We start from the raw sequence: 22704 nt of genomic DNA, 5'->3' as shown, positions 1-22704 counted from the left end.
GGCCTTCTACCTGGATGGGAATAAGCAGGTTAGGAGATGACCTTGACCAGGGGTCGGCAACCTTTCAGAAGTGGTGTGCTGAGTCTTCATTTATTCACTCTAATTTAAGGTTTCGCGTGCCAGTAATATATTTTAACGTTTTTAGAAGGTCTCTTTCTGTAAGTCTATAATATATAACTAAACTATTGTTGTATGTAAAGTAAATAAGGTTTTTAAAATATTTAAGAAGCTTCATTTAAAATTAAATTAAAATGCAGAGCCCCCGGACCGGTGGCCAGGACCCGGGCAGGGTGAGTGCCACTGAAAATCAGCTCACATGCCGCAGGTTGCCTGCCTCTGACCTAGACTCTTCGTCTCCTGCGCAGATAGCTCTAAGGGGGCTTCTATCTCTGCTCAAACACTTTTCGAAATGGATATCGAGTTGTGTCTCTGCCTGTATGAGTCTGCTGGTGTTCAGCCCTCTCAGGGGGTGAGAGCAAATTCAACCAGATCACAAGCAACATCTACTGTATATTTGAAGAATGTTCCAATATCTGAGATATGTACAGCCACTACTTGGACTTCGGTATGTTTCTGAAGCATTACTGCCTGCTCCATGCCATCAGATCCGATGTGGTACTTGGGTCTGTAGCACCATCTTCAGTTCTGGACTCTGTTCTGAAGCTCCCTTCTCCTCCTGGGATACTGCTCAGAAGTCACCTGAAGTGGAGCACCCATTGGGACACTACTCGAAGAAGGAAAGATTACTCACCCGGTGCAGTAATTGGAGTTCTTCGAGATGTGTCCCACTGGGTGCTCCACTACCCACCCTCCTTCCCCTCTGCTTCAGTTGTTCCCTTGGGGACACTGGGTAGAGAAGGAACTGAGGGCGGTTTTCCTGCACCCCTGTAAATAGCCTTGGTGTTTGCTGAGGCATAGGGTGCATATGCAGGCCAAACGGACACTGCTAGAAATCTCCAGCCAAGGACCTGAGAGGCACATGCACACCTGAAGTAGAGCACCCAAAGGGGGACACATGTCGAAGAGCTACAGTTACTGGTCAGGGTGAGTAACATTTCCATCTTCTAACATGTGGGATAGACATGTTGGGTCAGATGCATAAAAGCTGTCCTGGGGAGGCCGGAGAGTTGTAATGTGCATCTCCCTGCACCGATGAGCATCCCTGTGTCCCAGGGAGGGTTTGACCCAAGCTCAGACTGGTCGAGTTAATGTTACCACCTTCCTCAGAGTTTCCATTTGGTTGGAGAGCAGCTTTAACCAAAGCCCTGCAGGTGAGAGATGCAGTGAGAGGGGAGGATTCTATCAAGCATCCCAAGCCAAGCCCCTGTCCCTATTGGTACTGTCCTCCTATTGGGCTGTGCTGACCTCTGTGCTGCTTCCCACCACCTGAGAAGAGGAAATTGTGATGGTTTCCCTCCACCACACCCTTCTCTCAGGATCAGTCCCGTGCATTATGCTTTTCCATTTCATGCCTGATCTGTCTCTTGACTGGTGATGCCTTCATACGGTAGGCGTCCTGAGCACCGTATTCCCAAACGTCCCTCTGATTATCCTGTGTGACCGATGTCTTTCTTTGTGTGAGGCAGGTTGATTCCCTGCTCAGGATGCAGAGGGAGAGCAGCCGTTTTTATTCCTTGCAATGCTGATCTATGCGGGTTGTTGATTTTTGTGGGTTCAATGCCGGGGATCTCACCATGTCGTAAGCAGAGCTGTTCCTGCCAGGCTCCTACTGTAGTGGAAGGAAAAAAAGGATAAATTAGGGGGGGAAAAGAACGTTATTTTAATCACTCTGAAATGATTTTCTTGCTGAATATTGTTAGAACTGGATGGGCTAAGCCAACTGAGTTTCCAAGACAACCTATCCTATCATGAAGATGACCACATATCTGTTGATTCAAGAACTACCTCTGAGAGTAGGGGTACCATGCAAGCCAAAGGCCCTGGAATGGAGGCTAGCATTGCCCATAGCCTTAGCCAACAAGACACAGAAGGGAGCTTGCAAATGGAGACAGCGTTCAGCAACCAGGGATTTGAAGGAAATGACGCAACTGACAGCTCATCCGCTTGGAGCCCTGAGGTATGGTGAATTATTCTGTATTACACACACTGTTTCTGTTCCCTGGAGATGTCTGGGCTTCTTGTCCGAAATGTTACGGAAGAAATGAAGTGAAAAATCAATTGGCACAACCCAGGATAGTAATCCCTAAGTGCATGCATGCACACACCTTGGTGTGTGTTTTCCCTTTTCCTGATACGTTGCCTGCTGGAATTTTGAATAGACTTCACTAGTATTCCTTCAGAGAGGCTGTTTTCTTGCCTGATTTCACACACTAATCATATCACAACCATTTCCCGCATGACAGAAGTTACTACGAATTAGCTAACAATGTTTTGTCATGCTTTGAAGGAGGTAAGTGGATTTGTTACTGCCCGTGTATATGGTGTGTGTCTGTAGGGATACAGTATGTGATTACTGGGTCAGATCCTTGGTTCCCCTTCTGGCTGCTTTCCATTGCTCAGGCAGCATGAAGCGCCTGGAAAGTTGCCTTAAAGGGACAGCTGGGGGCTTCCCTAGCTGTTTCTCACACTGCCCTCCATAGACACAGAGCACATTTCTACAGCAGGCTGGGGAGGTTTACAGCCCCCTTTCCTCTCCTGCACCCAGCCTATTCACCAAGCAGGTCTTGGCCAGACCTAAGGATTTGGCCCTTATTTCAAAGCTAATACCTGCCAGCAAATATTCCAGATTCTAAGAGAGCCCTTATTGGGTTAGCTCACTGCTTACCCTTCTCCTCTTTCTATGATTAAATATGGGTTTTTCCTTTATTATTAAAAAAAATCGGGGGATTATTATTGACCAGCTGTTTAATTTCTGCAAGAGTATTGAATAGCATCCGATATAAAAAAAAAAAAAAGAAAAGCACAGAAGGTCACATCTCTGAGTCAAAAAAGAACATCCCTTAGCTGCACAAGGTAATCTCTTTGCCCTAGGAAAAACAGGGCTTGGCAGAAAATATTCCCTTCCTGTGAGCAAGCTGCTTCCACCCAATTGAAGAGAGTGAAAGCAGCTTCTCAGTGCATGGGCTTTTGACCTGTTCAAAGCAGACATTCACATAGAGGCATTAAAAATAGGCCGTACTTTTGAATGCTGCACAGATCAGCTCTGCATCTATGCCCTGATACACCAGAACCTCCTGCAATAAGAGTCTGGACCCTTTTTTCTACATTACTGTGAGCCATGATGTTTATCTATCTGTGGATCCTGTGCCCATTTCTCTGTCTATTCCATGCTCATCACCATGGTGCACAAGTGCTGCGGAATCTCGAGTGTCCTCTTTTCATTTATATTTTGAATGTGCCTATCATTCTGCCCCAGGTGCATGTATATTAACAACATGAACAGCGCATAGAGAATTACAGAGTTCAGATACACCTGGATCCTGATTTGTTTGCTGTGAGTAGCTTCTTGTCTGACCTCTTTATGTGGCTTAATGGAAGATTTTTCTCTTTTGAGTGAACTAAATGTTCTGACATTCCAGAAATACCCAAACATTGCTGTGCTACTTTCAAACGGGCCTCTGTTTGGAGACAAAATCTGTAATGTTGTGCTTCTGCGGTGGATATTCAAAGGGCATTTCAAGGCTGCACCCATAATTACCTGCTTTGTGAGATTGATTTATTTTTCTGGCAGGAATGTGTATTTTACATATATACACACTCTGTCCGATATTGATGATCTGTTCAAAAAGACACACTATACTGAGAGGGGTATTTGTCTTAAACATGTGTAGATTCGTACAGTTTAAGGAGTGAAGGGACCATGCGGTTATCTAGTCTGACCTGTCTATCAGGTCCTATAATTTCCCCCACTTACTCCTGTATTGATCCCAATACATCAGAACACCTTACTGGAAAAGAAAAACATTTATTTCATCTGGAAATACTTAACTCCACACAGCACTTAGATTTCAATGCAATTACTCGTATTTACAGAATATTTATGGCCCACCTGTAACCCATGAAAGTTAATGGGAATTTTACCAGTGACTTCATTAGGAGTAGGAGTAAGCTTCTGCAAGCAACCTCTGCCATATAGGAAACTTGAACATGAGCAGGTTCCAGACATCAGAGAGTTCTTTGAAAGTGCCAGCTGGCTGTTGACTTTGTGCTGCACCACCAGCACAAATCATCACTGAAGGTAGTATAGCCAGCCATGGAAGGGTAACACCACTGGAGAAACATTTTGTGATGCCAGAGGGTTGATGTAGCTTCTGCCACTTCTCCCACCTCCTTAGGGTCAGTGTGAGGGACATAGCCAAAACTAAGGGTACGTCTATACTTACCTCCGGGTCCAGCGGTAAGCAATCGATCTTCTGGGATCGATTTATCGCGTCTTGTCTAGATGCGATATATCGATCCCGGAAGTGCTCGCTGTCGACGCCGGTACTCCTGCTCCGCAAGAGGAGTACGCGGAGTCGACGGGGGAGCCTGCCTGCCGCGTGTGGACTCGCAGTAAGTTCGAACTAAGGTACTTCGACTTCAGCTACGTTATTCACGTAGCTGAAGTTGCGTATCTTAGTTCGAAGTGGGGGGTTAGTGTGGACCAGGCCTAAGAGAGGTTGGTCGAGACATCCTGATATCCAACTCTTCAATGGCTACTGTATTAGTATTTGGTGGGGGGACTGGTAGTTGGCATGATTTAGAGCAGCCTTCAGGGTTCTCAGCCAAGAGATTAGATTGGGACAGCTAGCCAGGGATGGCGGAAGTACAAAGGCCATCTTTGCATACTTTATCCTACAGGGCCGTGCATCATCCACAAAACTGCTGCTTTCCAGCTCAAGTACAAGTGGAGGCAATGAGTAGGTGCACATAAAGTTACATACTAAATGTAGTCCCCCGCACTGAATGTTAGCAAGCCACAAACCCATTGTGATCCGACTTCCTGAATGGCAAATGCACATGGTAAAAAATGGGAATGAACATGTTTGGGGAGAAACAGGCTTAAGTGCGATCTTTCTCATGCTTGCTCCTTAAGCCTTACTCCAGCAACCCGGTGGAAGCAGCTTGACAGACACGCAGCATCATTCACATGATCAGGTTCTCCGGAACAACCTGTCCTGCATTGCACTTACGCATGCAAAGTCCTGTCTCTGTGGTGTGCTGGAACAAGCCATTTGTATGTGCTCATTGGGTGTCATTCTTCTTTGGCTAGCATTAGCAACAATTCTGCATGGACAGAGGGGGCCAGTTTTTTACTGCATTCCTCTCTCTCTGTAACTTGTATTTGCATGCACCAGTCAAGTAACTGCAAACTACCGTAACCAGCCTATATGAAAGTGGAAATGTGGGATTTCGCACTTATACATTTAAGAGCCTAAATGTTCGTCAGCTAGATCGATGGGAGGTAGTTGAAAATTTGGCTTTGTTTGATAAATAGACCCCATTAGTGCTTCTTAAGGGGATCACTATTACTGCTCCTAATCTATGCTGTAATTAGATCCACATGTTGAAAAGAAATGTTAGTTTAAAAACGAAAGATAAAGGCTTGAGTTGCCCTCCTCCTTAGACTGCCAGCAATGGGCCTTGATTCGCCTTCTGGGTATTAACTGGAAACTTTTCCCTAGTCCAGTGTATACACATGTTTAAATACAAATGATGGATTGTTATAGTAATGCCTTTATCACATGAAACACATTCTATCGCTGAGATAAAAAGCACCTGTAAACAGAAACTCGCGCACCCCCATCAACAGGTGAAGTGAGCAACGGTGGGGTTTTTCATCTTGTTTAATCAAATAAATGTTTTAAAGAAGCTGAAAGAAAGGGTAATTTGAGAATTGTTTTACATACGTGTTGCTTGTATGTTTTGAGTTCTCATCATGAAAATATGAGGGCTCAAAGTGAAGAGAAGATTCGAGGCACTTTGGAGGGAGATGCACACAGTGGAAGATGAGCCAAGGAGTGTTTGATTCAAAGATTGCAAGGCAAGAAGGGACCATTGTGATCATCTAATCTGATCTCCTGTACAACTCAGGCCAAAAAAACCTTCCCCCAAATAATTCCTAGAGCAGATCTTTTAGAAAAACATCCAATCTTGATTTAAAATTGGCCAGTGATGGAGAATCCACCAAGACCCTTGGTAAATTGTTCCAATGGTTAATTACCCTTATGCCTTATTTCCAGTCTGAATTTGTCTAGCTTCAACTTTCAGCCGTTGGCTCATGTTATACCTTCCTCTGCTGGATGGAAGTTCCTTATGTCGATACTTACAAACTGTAACCACGTCGCCCCGTAATCTTCTGTTTGTTCAGCTAAATAGATTGAGGTCTTTGAGTCTGTCACCATAAAGCATGTTTTCTAATCCTGTAATCATTCTCGTCACTCTTTTCTGAACACTTTCTAATTTATCAACATCCTTCTCGAATTGTGAGCACCAGAACTGGACACAGTATTCCAACAGCAGTTGCATCAGTGCCAAATACAGAGGTAAAATAACCTCTCTGATTTGGAAGATGCACATGAGGATGAGGTGATGTCTGTGTTCTTATTGCAAATGGTGCTTTGCTCAGGATATTTCTTCACTACTAGAAAGACCCACAGTCCATCTAGGGATTGAGTTGATGAGGCTATAGTAATAATAATAGTAATACCTACTTCTTATATAGCACTTTTCATCGGTAGATGCCAACGTGCCTTATATTTGGTCTCTGTCATGTTTGCCGGTTATCCTATCTCAAATGATCTTTGAGGTGTTTGATTTAATAGGGCCTGTATAAGAAAATGTTTTTTTATATACACCTTTATTTATTCTCTCCATGGCAGGAACATGATGGAGGGAATAGTCTTCCAGCTCACCACAGTGCCCATGAACCCATTTCTAAATGCGGTGACCTAGACGTCATCCTCGATTATAAGGCCTCGAGCCAAAAGCTGCTGGTAACCATCCTGGAAGCTAAGGATATCCCAGACAAAGACCGCAGTGGTGTGAACACCTGGCAAGTTCACACCGTCCTGATGCCCAGCAAGAAACAGAGGGGAAAGTCGAGCATTCAGAAAGGCCCCATCCCAGTGTTCAAAGACCGAATGACCTTTAATAAGCTGGAGCCGGAGAAGCTGAGTAGCTACGCACTCAGGTTCCGTCTCTATGCAGTGCGCAAAATGATCCGGGAACAGATGATGGGGGAGCAACTGTTTTATCTGAGGAGCCTAAACCAGGAGGGGGAAGTGAAGGTGACACTGGTTTTGGAGCCCAGGAGCGATATGAGCGTAAGTCTATTAAACAATTCATTGCATCATTGGCGGAGGTGGAGGGGTACAGCTTACTCGGCTAATGCACCGACTTCTTCATTAAGGATTCTTAAACATGCTGCTGGCCCATTTCCTAGCACCACTGTTCAGATCTCAATTTTCATCCTGGTCTCAAGTGATGAATGTCGTCCATGGTACCCGACGCATTCACTAATGCTCCCTTTTAGATGTTTCAGTAGGATTGAAAGGGAGCAGGGGTGCATGGTTTTTAAAGTGGTTGTTTGCCAGAAGCTGGAAATGGGCGACAGGAGATGGATCACTTGGTGATTTGCTGTTCATTCCCTCTGGGGCACCTGGTATTGGCCACTGTCGGAAGACGGGATACTGGGCTAGATGGACCTTTGGTCTGACCCAGTATGGCCATTCTTATATTCTTATGTTCTTTCATAAGACAGAATTTCCACCTTGTATGCATTTAGGGACCAGATCTTTCTATGTAATCTATCGTGTTCTGAGGTTAGAGGGCCAAGTTTTCAAAATTAGGCACACAAGTTCCATCCACAAAAGATGAGTTCATGGTCTCAGACTAGTAACTGCTCATAAAATATGCAGTAGAACCCACAAAAAGGTCCATTGCCCACACAACCAACCTTCCATTTTGCATCCTTCATTACCCATTTGCTTCCACGCATGCATGTTTTCTACCAGTTGGACACTTTCTTTGGCCTGAACATTTTAAGCAGCCTCTTGTACATTCCAGAGAACTGCCCAGTTTTCAGAGTCCTATGTATAGACAGTGAATATCACCACAAAAGCATTGTAGCTGGGGTTTTCCAAGGAGTCTGAGGAAGTTTGGTGCCTTGCTTCTGTAGGATTTGGTCACTTTGCTCCTTTAGTCTCCTTGGAAAATCCCAATTTCCAATCCCAGGCCTGGTCTACACTAGGACTTTAATTCGGATTTAGCTGCCTTAATCCGAATTAACCCTTCACCCGTCCACACTACAGAGCCAGTTAATTCGAATTAAAGGGCCCTTTAAATCGATTTCTGTACTCCACCTCGACGAACGGAGTAGAGCCTAAATCGATTTTGTTAATTCGAATTAGGGTTAGTGTGGACGCACACCACCGAATTACTGTGTTTAAGTTAATGGGGTAGTGTGGCCGCACACCACTGAATTAATGTGGTTTAAAACCGAATTAAGGTGCTTAGTGTGGCCGCGCACAGTCGAATTTATACAACCTGTTTCCCAAATTCGAATTATCTAAATTCGGATTAATCCTGTAGTGTAGACATACCCCCAGATTAGATCATCTATGATATCAGAGTAGCAGGATAATTGTTGTGCCATCAGGTTGATTTTGAAACTATAGCCATTAAACTTCTTCCTCATTTTTGTTGTTGGGAAAAATTACATTTTCAAACACACAGTTTTGTGTTGTTTTTTCTTTTTAAAGCAGGCATGTCTTGTACTAATATTCAATCCTTTGGTAAAAAGAAAAATACTAACAGGTATTAAAACAGGCCACTCTTTCCTCTAAGGCCTTGTCTACAAGGAGACAGGGAAAAGGAGGGAATTGAGCAGAATAATTATTCCAGAAAAAAGTCACTCGTATTCCAGAATAGTGTCCATATAGGGAGCTATTCCAGAATAGCTGTTGCAAAAAAGCTTATTTTGCAATAGCTATGCCGGACAATTTCCCTGTGTATACAAGGCCTAAGACTTTTCACCATATAAAAGAAACTCCATATGAGATTGTGCACACAAAATGAATAATAAACCATGCATTTGCGGGGGGAGGGGGAGGACAGAATTGAACATGATGGTAACTAGGAAGAAAGCAAGAAAATATACAGCAAGTGACATAAAAGATAGAAGATTGTGCTAGACACATTCCATCAGAAAGTCATTTTCAGGGAAATTTACTCTCCTTTTGATGTACTGGAGCATATGTTTATCTCAAAGACTTTGATTTACACTGGTAATAACACATTAGACAGGGCTTCTGGCCTCTCGAGAGAGAATATTGAAAGATGTGTTTCTGCAAAGTGATGCTGGAGACTTGTTCCTGCAGTTCTATCTTCTGCCCCATTGTTATTCATGCAGATGATTCTTAGTCATTGGCAACTCCTAGAAGAACATCACAACCCTACCCAATTAAACCACAAGGCATACATTAAAGGGGGAGCGGTGTTGAGCATTCCAGAGGGACTCTCTTTGCTCTTTCCCTGCAGAGCGGAGACTCTCAGATCAGTCTGTCGGCAATCTCGCACAGCGATAGCGCTTCTTCAACACAGTCCCTGTCGCACGGAGGCGTACCGGAGCTGCTGGTGGGACTGTCATACAATGCTACTACCGGACGGTTGTCAGTAGAGATGATCAAAGGCAGCCATTTCCGCAACCTTGCTATTAACAGGCCGCCCGGTAAGTGAAGTCTCTCGTAATGGCACACCTATTCGATAGAGCCACTGAGCCACAACCTGGTTTTATTTTCTTGATACAGTTTTTGCCCCATCAAGCTATCCAATTAAAGCATTTCCCAATTGAGTCTTTGCACATTTGAATTTTACATTTAATAGTGAAATAAAAAATATTATTCCAAATGCATGTGCTGGTAAATTTGCCTGTGCATTTCGAATAAAGTATCTATCTGTGGTACTGATGTTGCTGCCATTACTATAGTATCAGAGCGCCTCACAATATTTAACGTATTTATCCCAGCGAGGCAAAGAAGTAGTATTAGCCCCATTTTATAGAGGGGAACTGAGGCACAGAACCACTAAGTGATCTGCCCACAGGAAGCCTGCAGGAAAGCAGGGCCTTGAACCCAGGTCTTTGGACCAGCCATCCTCTCTAATATAAAAATCGGAGCCAAGAGAACATATTTAATGCTTTAATTGTGTCTAGTGCTCATGAAGCATGACAGGGGGGAGGGATAGCTCAGTGGTTTGAGTATTGGCCTGCTAAACCCAGGGTTGTGAGTTCAATCCTTGAGGGGGCCACTTAGGGATCTGGGGCAAAATCAGTACTTGGTCCTGCTAGTGAAGGCGGGGGCTGGACTCGATGACCTTTCAAGGTCCCTTCCAGTTCTAGGAGATAGGATATCTCCATTAATTAAATTAATTAGATTGACAGCGATGCTGACCAAAGTCTGCGCTTTGCTGCCAATGTGCCTCATTCAAAGCTAGAAGATACCTCCTCTAGGGGCGAGTTCAAACTTCATGGCCCTTCAGTCTTTGGCCTGTCACCTCATCTGAGACCTAGCATGAATTGAGGAGGTATTTTTGGTGATGTGGTTACTTGCCCATTGAGAACTGGATGTGGACCATTTCACATAAGCCTCCAGACATCTACCTGATGGCAACAACATTTGGTCACTATGAACCTGGGCTCGATTTGAACTGGGGATCTATAAATGAAGACTCTTCGGGCTTGAACCTGCAGAAGGCTGTGCACCTTTGGCTCTGATCCACCAAAGCATTTTAGCACACACTTAAATCTAAGCATGTGGGTAGTTCCATTGAAGTACTTAATTGCTTTGCTAGATTGTGGTCAGAGTGCTCAGAACCTTGCAGGATGAAGCCCTATATCTGATTACCTAATACCCACAGCTAGCCAGACCCTGAAGAAATAAGATTTTCTTAGAATTTTAATGAAAATCTTCAAATGTGTTGTGGTCACAGGTCTAACTGCCCCTTTCTGGTCTCTCAGAGTGCCCCCAACTCAGGTCTTGGGCCTTGTGCTCTTTCCTGTCTCAGGCTAGAATCATGCAGTTCTTCAACTCTTAGACCAGGACCTGGGCTATACTACCCTGTGTATGAAACAGTCTTGTCCTGCAGGTCCAGCTGGCTTCAGGCACCTGTGGTTCTTCCCTTCAAGAGCCAATGACCAGTGGTATATAGGAACCAAACAGCCTTCTTAAAACCATTATTTATTTGGTAGTGGGAACAAAGTGTAAAAGAAAAAGGATTTTAGAACAACAGAGGCTGCACACATGTCTATCTTGCCTTGAGGCCTGTCCTCCCACAAAGGTGACCTCAGCAAGCCTAGCTTCCCCCTACACACACCCAGCGGGCCCTGTGTCTGTCTGGTTTCCCTGTCGCCCTCTATCTCGCTGAAGGTATTGCAGAGTTTACTTGGTTGACTGGCACCCAGATTAGCCTCGTCCGGGTGTGAGTTGCCGCACTGCAAGGCCATCCCCAAGTTACTGCGTCCTCGCTGGTGCGGCACTCACCCTGTGTGTGTATGTGTGTGTGACTAGCACTTGCAGGGCCATATCCCATGGTTCTTTGTGCTGCAATAAGCTGATCCATTTTGTGGTTCGTTCCCAGTGCATTGTGGCAGAACGTGTCTGTCCTTCTGGATGCATGGCGGGAATTGTGGGAAGGCACTGGAGGACTGTCATCATTCGCATGGTTTAGCCTGCATCTTCACTGCAAACTGGACAGCTTCCAGCCCAGGTTCTAACCCCACTCCCAGCCAGGCCAGGTATCCAAAGCTTACAACATCTCCAAACCTGGGATCAGAGGTTTTTCTGTGTGGATGGTAGTGGGGTTGGCCTAAAACTCGGGTGAGAGCCTAGGTTAACTGTGCAATGAAGATATACCTGACAAGATGTTGTTTTGATGCCTGCCCAAGTTCTTTGTTTTCATGTTTGCAGGGCCCTGGTTATTGCTGATTAAACCAGTTTTGTAGGCTGATTGGAGACTCTGACAGTGTCAGCAAAGCAAATAAGTCTGGCAGTGTCCCTTAGCACTTAAATATTTGCTAATAAGTGGCTATCTTGAGTTCTTCTCCCACTTCCTGCCTGTATCCAGACAGCTCACTATTGAATTAAATCAATACAATAAACACCATCCCCGTAACCAATACAATATTCATAATTTGCTGCAGGGAAGTTCCATATCTGTCACAATATGCTTTCCCATCCAAAGTCACATCATTATTTTCTGTAATATACTGTACTTGCATGCCTGGAAAATTACTGATAATGTGATGTCAGGGAAAAACCTATCAAAAAGAGAGCTCCAAACCCCAGGCTAGAAACTGCAGTCGTCACCACTGTTGGCACTCCAGTGAAGTAGTATGAGATGCAAGTTGCTGCTCTGATTAGGGTGCTGTTCTTTGGGTGAGATATTAAACCAAGCCTCTTTTCCAGGTAGAAACTAAGAATCCCACCTTGTTTTTGAGGAGCAGGGAGATAGCCATAGAGTCCTGGCCAATATTTCTTCTCTCAGTTAAACGTGTTCTGGGGTCCAATGCTGAGAGAGCTATTTTTGAAAGACATAACAGGAACTTTAAGCATAATGGGGCTTTGTGAAGGGCTTTGGGACAGCTAATGTAAAAGGCAGTGGAAAACCAAACCACTATGCAATGCGCACTGTACATGCGAGAAGACATTGAGAGAGAGAGAGCATGGAGTACAGGAGTGAGGTACTTGCTGCACGTAACCTCCCATGTCATAGCCCCCGCCAGCTTAGTAGCTGTTGAAATAAGTGTAATGTTTACTCTCCAGATGGCGTTGGGCAGATGCTCAGGGGAGGCAGCATGAGGGAAAGAATCTTTCCCACCCCCCTACGTGCACACAGACTGCAGAGTAGCTGCAGAGCCATTCCATGGATACTACTGCAGTTCAGTGCTTCATGTGTAATGAAAGAAGTGCTGGGGCTCAAGCACTTTTTTTACTTTCATAACTGACGCGGCGAGTCCAGAGGTGCCGGGGCTACGAACTGCCAAGCCCAGAAGTGCTGGGGCTACGAACTGCCAAGCCCAGAAGTGCCAGGACTCAGCACTGGCACAAATTAAGCATTGCTGTAGTCCAATGGCTTTCGTATCCTCTGCTGCCTATTGGTCGATCCACACCCACCCACCGCCCTCACCAGAGTGTAGGGGAAACAGCAGGAGGAGCTACACAGCAGTGAATCGTCCAGTTCAACCCTACCATGCTCTGTCCTCACTCCAACCTGGCTCTCTGCCCCACTGAGGGCCCTCCATAACTGAGCTCCATGCCTCATGTGGCATGCATGCCCGCTACACGGCTCCCTGAATCCACAGTGGTTCTGGTGCCTGGGGAGGCCTCCACACCTGCGGAGGCAGGAGCTACATTTGGACCTCAGTGATTTAGAGGGCAGCATCTTGGAGTCTGCAAAAGCTGTAAGAAAGAGTTTTTTGGGCAAGGAAAGAGTGTTTCCCCCCTGGATTTTATCTTGTGCATCACGAAACCTTCAAAACAAACTGTTGTTGAGAGCTGAACTGAGTGAGTTAAATATTGCAGCCTCCCTTATTTATCCTGCAAAAATGTCAGTGATCCATCAATGTTAATTTTTTAAAAATCTCAAGATTATGATGCACGTGAGCAGTTTTTTTGCTGCTTGAATTTCTGACGCAGCGTCTCCTGAGAAGGACTCAGAAATGGCATTTGAAGGTAGTTTGGTCCAGGATAGAACTTCAGGAATTGTTCACCTGGACCTGCCGGGCTGTAGGCCTGAGTCTGCAGTTGTTACTCATGTTAGTAGTTCTATTAACTTCCCTGGGCACCCTGGAAATACAAACAAAAGTAAGGGCTGCAGCATCAGCCCCTAAGTGATCCCTGTATATTTATCTGTTGTTACCGGCAAAGCAAAGAAAGGGCTGGCAGAGCCCTGAGGAGTTTGTGTGGCTGGCGAACAGGCTGGTGGTGTCAGGGAGCTGACATCTCACTGAGCACGTCTCTCTCTCACTGAAGCAGGGGTTTAACAAGGTGACACTCAGTCCCAGGCACCCTGAGAAAGTGTCACACGAGTGTTTTTTCTGTAGTATGTGCCTTTTTCCATGACGACCCTCTCCGTATTTTATCGCTAGCCATGTATGTATAATATGTATCTTGTTTTATTTAGTCCTCCTTAAACTCATCAGCTTGTGCTCATGTTTCCATCCATTACAGAAGAGAAGAACTTAGGCTAGGTCTACACTATGGGGGGGGGGTGTCGACCTAAGATATGCGTCGGCATATCTTAGGTCCATTTACCTGGCCGTGAGGACGGTGGTGAGTCGACCGCTGCCACTCCCCCGTCGATTCCGCCTTCGCCTCTCGCTGCGGTGGAGTTCCGGAGTCGACGGCAGAGCGATTGGGGATCCATTTTATCGCGTCTACACTAGACGCGATAAATCGATCCCCGGTAGATCGATCACTACCCACTGATCCGGGTGCCCTTATCCTCCTTTCCTTCCATGTTCTATTCACACTATTTTACTGGGCCCCAAGAATGGTTCTGGGGGTTATATTTTAGTCTCCTGGGTGTTTTCCTCAAAAACCCGGTATTCTCACTTAAGTGGGGGTATTTTACAGTGAGTGACAGCTGGGACCCGCAGCCTTGATAAATGCCCTTGTCTTATTTATTATTAATTGTTATTATTTATACTGGGGTAGCGTCTAGGACCCTCAGTCATGAACCAGCACGCCATTGTGTCAGGTACTGTACAAACAGAACAAAAGGACAGCTCCTGCCCCAAAGAGCTTGTAACCCTCTGCCAGACATTTCCTGCTGTTCTGTTTGACTTCTCTCCTTCCAAGCACAATCTTAATTCTTTCCCTCTGTGCATTTCTTGTGGGGTTCATGTTAATGTATAATGCCCCTTGTCAAACACTATTGTTCCGACTTCCCCTCTGGTAAGAATAACCCTCACAGCCTTTCAGCAAGTGCAGAATTAATCACACATGATAATTACAACCGTACGTGATCATTATCATACCAGCAGCATATTAACCCCATTAAACAAACACAATAGCATTAATGTTAGAAAAGAGAGGGCGGGGAAGAGAGAGAGAATGAACAAATCAAAATCGGAAAGGGAAAAGCTCCTCAAATCGAGATTTAACGGCTGATGAACAAAAACCAATCTGTGTTATGAGTAGTGGGGGCAAGAAGTGCAGAGGATACTGCAGATTATCTAGCTAAGAACTTCTATGATCCTCGTCACCATGGTATCAAAGTGCCTCATGATCATTAACAGATTTTATCCTTTCGACACCCTGGTGAGGCAAGGAAGTCCTGTTATTCCCACCTCGGGAACTGAACTACAGGGTAGATTAATTGACTCACCTGAGGTCACACAGAAAGTCCATGGCGGAGCCAAGAACTGAACCTAAGTTTCGAGAGTCCCGGTTGAGTGCCCCACCACTAAAAGATCCTTCCTATCTTATACGGTATTTGAGTGGGGTGAGGTGACCAAGACAAGGAGGACTAGGAGATAGCTCCAAGTGTGACTTTGGAACTTGAAACCTTGACTGGTCTTAAATTTTATCTGATGCCTGTTGTATTTACGCCTTCATTAATTATTTCTCGTGTGAATTAAGAGCTCTCTTTAATAGGAATTTGAACAGGGAGAGGTGTGAATCTAGAAAAGCCTGGGACCAAATTTGGGTTAAATTATGAGAATGCATAATTCATTAGCACAAAACCTTCCCCTGGGTATATTTTACCACTCAAACAAGTGACACAGCTCCCCATGCTCACCACTGTCAATTAGGATTTGGGCACCACCACATAATCATTTGAAACCAATCAAAACTTCTCCAGCCCCTTTTAGGGGTTACCTAGCAGATTTTGTAGCCCTCTCTGGATGGCTAGTCATGCCATGATCCCTCAGGAGAATCATATAGTCCAGTAAATGAGCTAAAATGGCAGCTGACTATAATTCATATTACTTTTAGGTGTCAGGGTTTTTATGGAATCCTTCAAGAAATATCACCAGTTTCAGGTGAGAAGTAAAGTAGAGTTCTTGCCTTGCCTTCTGTCTTTAAAAAAAAAACCAATGTTCTGTAGTGCCTGGGATAATCTGTAGAACATAAGTAGACCATAAGATGATAGGCAGTAAAAGTCCACACAGCTCCAAAGATGATCATCTATGGATGTACACCAACATACCGGTCACTGAACTGGGAACCTCCAGAGCGAAAAGCTAGAACTGCTACAGGTTCAGCCAAGCTGTGTAGGTCGGGTGCTATCCAGACTCATATCATCTGCAGATCAGGCAACATGCACTCACCAGTGAATTACAGACATACTGTAGTTACAACTAGTTGCTTTGCCAGGGGGAAAAAAAAAAGAGAATGCTTTAATTAACCCTTCAGCATCCCTTTATTCTCCACCCCTGAATTTGCCCCCAAATAACCCTTAGAATCTGATGATGAGTGATCAGCATAGCTGAAAATCAAGCAGTAAATTCATTAACTTTTGGCAAGTGCATAGAGATTTTGCGTGGGAAGTGCAGTGGAAGTTCAAATGATTATTATATGCCCAGCAGTGAATGGTGCCCAGTAACTTGGCTTAACTTAATTATTTTAAATGTGTAAGAAGTATAAAAAAGCAGAATCCGTACTACAGACTCACATCTTGGAAAATAAAAAGCAAAGCTATTTTTGAGTTAAGGGAATGCATTTGCAGCTGGATATATATTGATTCCAGCACCAGCTTCATTCCGATGTCTTTAAAACAAGCCGAAAGATTTTTTCCAAACACGTGTACAAGAATATAAACTGGTTCCCAGCGTAAAATCTTATTAAGCCCAAGTTTCAGGTGGAGGTGAACGTTTGCAGCAAAGCTGCAACAAACCCGAAGAACAGGATTTACAAGGGATGTGCTAATAGATCATAAAATAAAGCAGCACTAATGGGTGCTAACCCAATAAGCAAAGAAACGAAAGCTTTAAGTGCTGTTTTCATTGGGCCACAGCTGAGTTACGGTCTGTGTTGCTGAGAATAATACCCCCCACAAGCTGTATAGTAATGTTTATTTGATACACTCATTGCCATCTGTTAATGTAACACAATGGGCATGCTAAACTCTAGTTCTAGGAGCGGAGACATTAGGGATTTCCTCTGACACTTCACTTACAGTTAAAGTCCCTCCCCTCCCACTCTCTGGGGTTGACAGGTGAGCAAAAAAACCTGCTTCTCGTTGCCTGAAGCATTGATAGTGAAGTTTCCCGTCTCTTGAAAGGCCGGACACTTAGCACATCCAGAGAGGTATCTATATTATGCTTTAGTTGCATGAGCTCTTTCCCAGAGCGAATGTTAGTGCTGCTTCTCCTAGGGACTGGGTGGTTCAGCGAGCGAAGCGTGCTGCAGCCAGCTGGCTTCAAATCCTCTCTGACTTCACCAGGTGAAATTATATGGGCGTTCTCATGCTAGAACCCGCTGGTCATTGGTGCACCTTAGTTGTGGGGGAGCCTCCAAAGGTCTAGACTCTGAGGTTGTCCAGAACCTACCTTAAGTATCCCAGTGAAGATTTCAGTCATTTCCTTTTGGGCTCTGTTGGGTTCAGTTGAATGTAGTCCCAGGAACTAGTAGACCAAGAATAGAGCCCTTGTACCTAGTTCCTAACTGGAACCCATTTTAAAATTTCCATCTGGCATTTCAACCAGGGAAGCTGCCCCTGCCCTAAAACCAAACTTTCTGCAGCAAGGGCAGGTTCGTGTAAGGGCAGAACTTCTCCCCAGGATTTCCTGAAGCCTTCCCCCCCCACCAGTTCTAATATCAAGAAGCCCCCGTAGTACCCTGAGCAGTGGCCAGAGCCTCTGGCTTCATCATGACACATTTCTACAGTGCAGCGATGCTTTGTCAGTACAGACACCCGCAAGGTAAAATAAACTAAAATCCCCATGTATAACACCAGGAACCCTGGGCCGATTGTTTGGTTTGGTTTCATATGCTGTCCAGCTAAAAAAAAAAAACATTAAAAACAAAACAGAGTTTTTGGGTATCTGAAGCTTCTGGGTATCTGAAGCTTCTGCAAGATTCAGTTTGTGTGCCACCAAAATCACAAGCCATCCCGCAGAAAGTAGAGTTCAGCTTTCAGTAAAGTACATGGGAGGGACCTGTAGTCTGCTTTGTGCCACATGGATTATTCACGTTTCTTGTATTAAGTGGGTTTTTTTCCTTCCCAGCCACAATCACGAGACTATTTCATGACAGAATAAATTGCTCTCCTTTTCTTTCTACGGAGAAGATCTTTGCTGGCAAGCTTTACTTTGTCTCTAGTGTGATGCTGGCAGCCAAATTGCCATAGCTAGCTGGTGATAGGGCTGAACTTTTCCTGCAATAACCTGATAGCTGTACAGCTGTGCAGACTCACAATTTACTCCTCAATTGTCAGTTTCCTGACAGCTTTTTTCAGTGGAACAGTTTGAGGAATGGAGAGCCCTGCTTTTGAGCTACAGAAGTGTTTTCACACCTGAAGTGTAATTTCACACCTTGTGTTTCTCAGCAGATAAGTGCGTAACATAGCACATCAAACAGGAATAGAAAAGGATAGACGTGCTGTAGGAAGGAGACAGTGGGTTGTAATTTATTTCCTATCTTCAGTGCACTCTGAGGTGATATTAAATTGCAGGACCTTGGTCTTTGATGTTTAAAAAGGTTAGAGCTGGCGTGACCTGGCAAAGTGAACCGCAAACAGGAATAGGCTGTAAATTTGCACCGAGCAGGATTTGTGGGATGATGAGATTGGGGATTTTGACTGTAGAAAGCACATGATGTTAGTGGTGGTATTATAGAATCATGGAAACGTAGACTGGAAGGGACCTCAAGAAGTCAAGTCCAGCCCCCTGCACCGCATTAATGTAGTTAATACAGATGTCTGTACACTAAACAATTTGAACGGTGAATGAAATTGACCTTGATTCTGCTGCACTCAGGATGAAAAGCAAAAAGAGGATTTTATTGCAAGCTTGGGACAAATCCTGAAGTCCTTACTTAAGGCCAGATCATGCCACTGCATGCAGATGTCTCCTCTCCCATAAGAAAGAGGAGAATGGTCAGCAGCCTCCATTGAACCTGCCTCCCCCTTTCAGGAACCTATGAAGGGCTGTCTATGGGGTCATGATCTGTCCAGGATAGTAGGTAGTAGTTGTCTTCTTTTAATGGGGAGTCGTGAGAGGCAAGTGTAGCCAGGGGAGGCCCTGGTGGAGCAATTCCAGTGGAGCCATGCTGCCAGGAAATGGAGGAGGGGGTGCTGGGACCTCAGCTGGAGCGAAGATTCCATGGAGATGGTCATGGCCTCCCAGTGGGACCTGTGGGGTTTAGGGGCCAGACTTGTAGTTTATTATATGAGGCCAAGGGGCAAACCCTGCCTGCCCACCAAGACTTAATGATGAGGAAATCCTCAGAGTTTTCCTCCCTTCTTATGCCCCTCCCATGGGTTTTATGATGGAAAGGGGGGATCTGACCTTCAGCTTTTACTCAGTGCTTACTCAGACAAAGCTCCCATTTGCTTCATTTGGCCCCTTGATATTCCTTCGCTAGTAGCAAAAAACTAAACGGTTTCTCTTCTCTCTTTTGTCCCAGACACCTACGGAAAACTCTGCCTCCTCAACTCCATGGGCCAGGAGATGTCTCGTTGCAAGACATCCATCCGTCGAGGCCAACCAAACCCCATCTACAAGGAGACGTTCGTCTTCCAAGTTGCCCTGTTCCAGCTTTCTGACGTCACGCTGATGATCTCCATATACAACCGGCGCAGCATGAAGCGCAAGGAGATGATTGGCTGGATTTCTATGGGTCAGAACAGCAGCGGAGAAGAAGAGCAAAACCACTGGCAAGAAATGAAAGAAACGAAAGGGCAGCAGGTCTGCAGGTGGCATACCTTACTGGAATCCTAATGGTCCCTGAGCTCCTGGGACTGCCCACTGGACCCTCCCATAATCACCCCGCTGAAAGCAGCCATCCCATAGCAAACATTATGAACCAGCCGAGTCTATTTTAACTGAATTTTTAAAACTCAGCGCACTCAGTGAATGTAGGTGCTGGGGCCCGGTGAGCAAATTTACCTGTTGCCTTTGGGGGGTTTCATATATTTTCTCACCCAAACGATAACCAGAAGGGAAGTGGTTATGAAAAACACAAAGCTACTTTTACCCTCTTGCCGTCAATGCCTCATTGATCTAAATTGCTTTTGATGCTATTTTCTTCTGGTGTCATGTCTTTCTCCCACCTCCATTCCTGTTATTGATGTATGCAAATGTTCTTGATACACAGATGACGTCATTAGTCTAGCACTGCATGCCACTCGCTCTTCCTTTTACTACAGTGTTTCTAAATCCTAAAGATAAACATTTGATACCACTTAAGACTGATTAATATATTTTCAGGTAGCATGGGAAAGCACTAAAGATTTCTCTGTAAACTGTTAAGTGCCTAGAGATTGCCATTACTTTCTTGTATTAGCGATGATCTTATTTACTATATTTGAAGTAAGCATGTTTCCTTTCTTGTGCAACCTATATCCCCAGATGTTTGTATGAGGTGATGGGTGTCAATTTAACATAGTAGTTATATAATGCATCTTTAGATGCTTCCCTGTTTTCTTGGCTCATGGCTTCTATTGTTGTAAAAACAAAACAAAACAACAAAAGAGAGAGAGACTAAAACAAGCTGCACATCTGCCTTTGTGCCTAAACCACAATTCTTCTAGATCATCGTTCACTCTTCTTAGTTTTTTCTTAATGTGAGGTTCGCTCGGAAGAGTGGTTCTGTGCACAGTGGGGTTTCGTGGTTATTATCTTTCAATGACTGTGTCAAATTGGCTCCAAGTAAAAAGTGCTTTTTCAAGCGTCCTGTAAAATATTCCAGGGATCTGAAAGTCAAGGTGAATTCTTTCCTTCTCTGACATCACGAGGAGGGATCTACAGGCCCCATGGTGCTATCACTTCCCCTTGTGCGAAGCCACCTCAAGCAGTGATGTCGATGCACAAGAAGGAATAGAATCCCACTTGCTCTCTTAGAGGTGTTGGCCCTGGAGGGCTAACAGAAGTGAAAAGTATGAGAGTTCATGCCTGTATCTGCATACCCACAAAGGGCAGATGTGCTGACTAAGGGGAGGTGATTTTTAAGTAGTCGCGCTTCAGAGCGTAGTGACACTTTCAGTTTTAATAGTCATCTTTTTCCTGCCTCCAAAGTGGGTTAAACCCAGTGCAGGCAGTAGGTAGGGGAAGAAGGCTAATTTTGTTACTTGATTATTGATAGATCCAGTGCTAGCTGCTGCTGAGTAATAGGACCCTAGTGCACAGAGCCATACAATGATTGTATTGGTCTTACCGGATGAAGATCGGTGCCAGATCCCTAAATAATTTCAAACAACACCTATTGCCAAGTCTCTAACTTAAGCCCTTCAGCTGGCGTCTCTCCATTCCTACTGACCATAGTGAAGCACAAAAATACTCGGCTGCAAAAGGCTTTCAAATTTGATTCACAGTTTCTCTGTTTCCCCCACTTAGAGAGAATTAGGGCCAAATTCTGCTCTGTGGCACCACTACGAGTCTCACTGACTTCACGGGGGCTATGCAGGACCTAACATAAGCCCTGAGCCTTGGGCTGCATCTGAGCTACGGTCATTGCATCTCTTGCATCTACTAGCTCTTTTGCACCTGGAGATTCTCCCTTGTAGGAGGAATCTCCTCCACTCCCTAGTTAAGCTGGCATTACAGCTGCTGTGCACCACTGGAGCAGCACAAAGCAGCCAGAGCTGGATCTGGCCCATGTAATCTAGCAAACAAATTCCTTTTTGGCTGCAATGCTAATGCTATTGAATCACTGACTGAAAGGAAAAAGGAGTTCAGTTGAGCAGTTAAGTGGTAAATCCTGCAGTCTGGGGTTTATTACATGTTTCTAATGTACTTCCCTTCAGGATAAAAGCACAGTAAATTGCCCTGCTTAATGGCAGTCGTCACGGTGTTTAGTCATGTTTTGTAAATTTTGCATCATTTTTCTCTGACCCACACAAAATGTACATACTAGTGTTTTTTTAAAGAACTGTTCTATGTGCGATGTGTGTATAATACTGAACTTACAGCATTTTGCTTATTAACCTACTGCACATGCAAAATGCGATATGTGATTATATCATTCTAAAGGGGAATTACATATTGATACAAAGTTTCAGCCACTAGTGGAGATACACATGATTCTATATCTGTGGTGTTTTTAAACTCCATCCTCACTCAGCCTTGGAAAAGATGATTTTTCAGAGGAATGAAGATAACTGGTTTGGGACTTCCGCAACATTTCACACCAAGATCCATTTTGAAGTTACGTTATAAAGGGACATTGATTTTAAAATATATCTACACTATAGAAAATAGGTGGCCACAGTACAGCAAAATATGTAATTTAATCAAAACTATTAATTTTTCATACTTGGCTAAGATATTTGGGATTAGGCATAGGTTTTTTGTAACAATTGTTACGGCAGCGATTTTTTCGTGGTACCTTCCAAGGAAAATTACTCAATGGGTAAATGGGTGCTCAGAATTATTTAAACCCTGTTAATCAATAGAATGGTTCAGTCCAGAGCATCACATGTTTGTGGTTCATCTAGTTTCTGCTGAAATGTGTAGAAATTTAGTAGCATTGGAGCAGACTTCCCTTTCAGTGCTTCCTCTGACGGGTTTATGTTCTTTTTTGTTGCACTCCTATTAATGAC

General features: G+C 44.5%; 1 protein-coding gene across 1 annotated transcript in view; it reads left to right on the top strand.

The window, feature by feature from the left end:
• The window catches only part of SYT16 (synaptotagmin 16), a 46833-nt gene extending 26948 nt beyond the window's left edge, over positions 1-19885 (top strand). The window contains exons 3-6 of the mRNA XM_024194407.2: positions 1821-2077; positions 6822-7265; positions 9481-9670; positions 19572-19885. Coding sequence (XP_024050175.2) covers positions 1821-2077; positions 6822-7265; positions 9481-9670; positions 19572-19885 — 1205 coding nt within the window. The remainder of the gene's footprint in view (positions 1-1820; positions 2078-6821; positions 7266-9480; positions 9671-19571) is intronic.
• The last annotated feature ends 2819 nt before the right edge of the window (positions 19886-22704 follow it).

This window comes from Terrapene carolina, unplaced genomic scaffold (genome assembly GCF_002925995.2).
Source record: "Terrapene carolina triunguis isolate 2854851 unplaced genomic scaffold, T_m_triunguis-2.0 Scaffold189, whole genome shotgun sequence".
NCBI classification, from domain to species: Eukaryota; Metazoa; Chordata; order Testudines; family Emydidae; genus Terrapene; species Terrapene triunguis.
The sequence above is the reverse complement of the archived record's forward strand: the minus strand, read 5'-3'. Positions and strand labels throughout refer to the sequence as shown.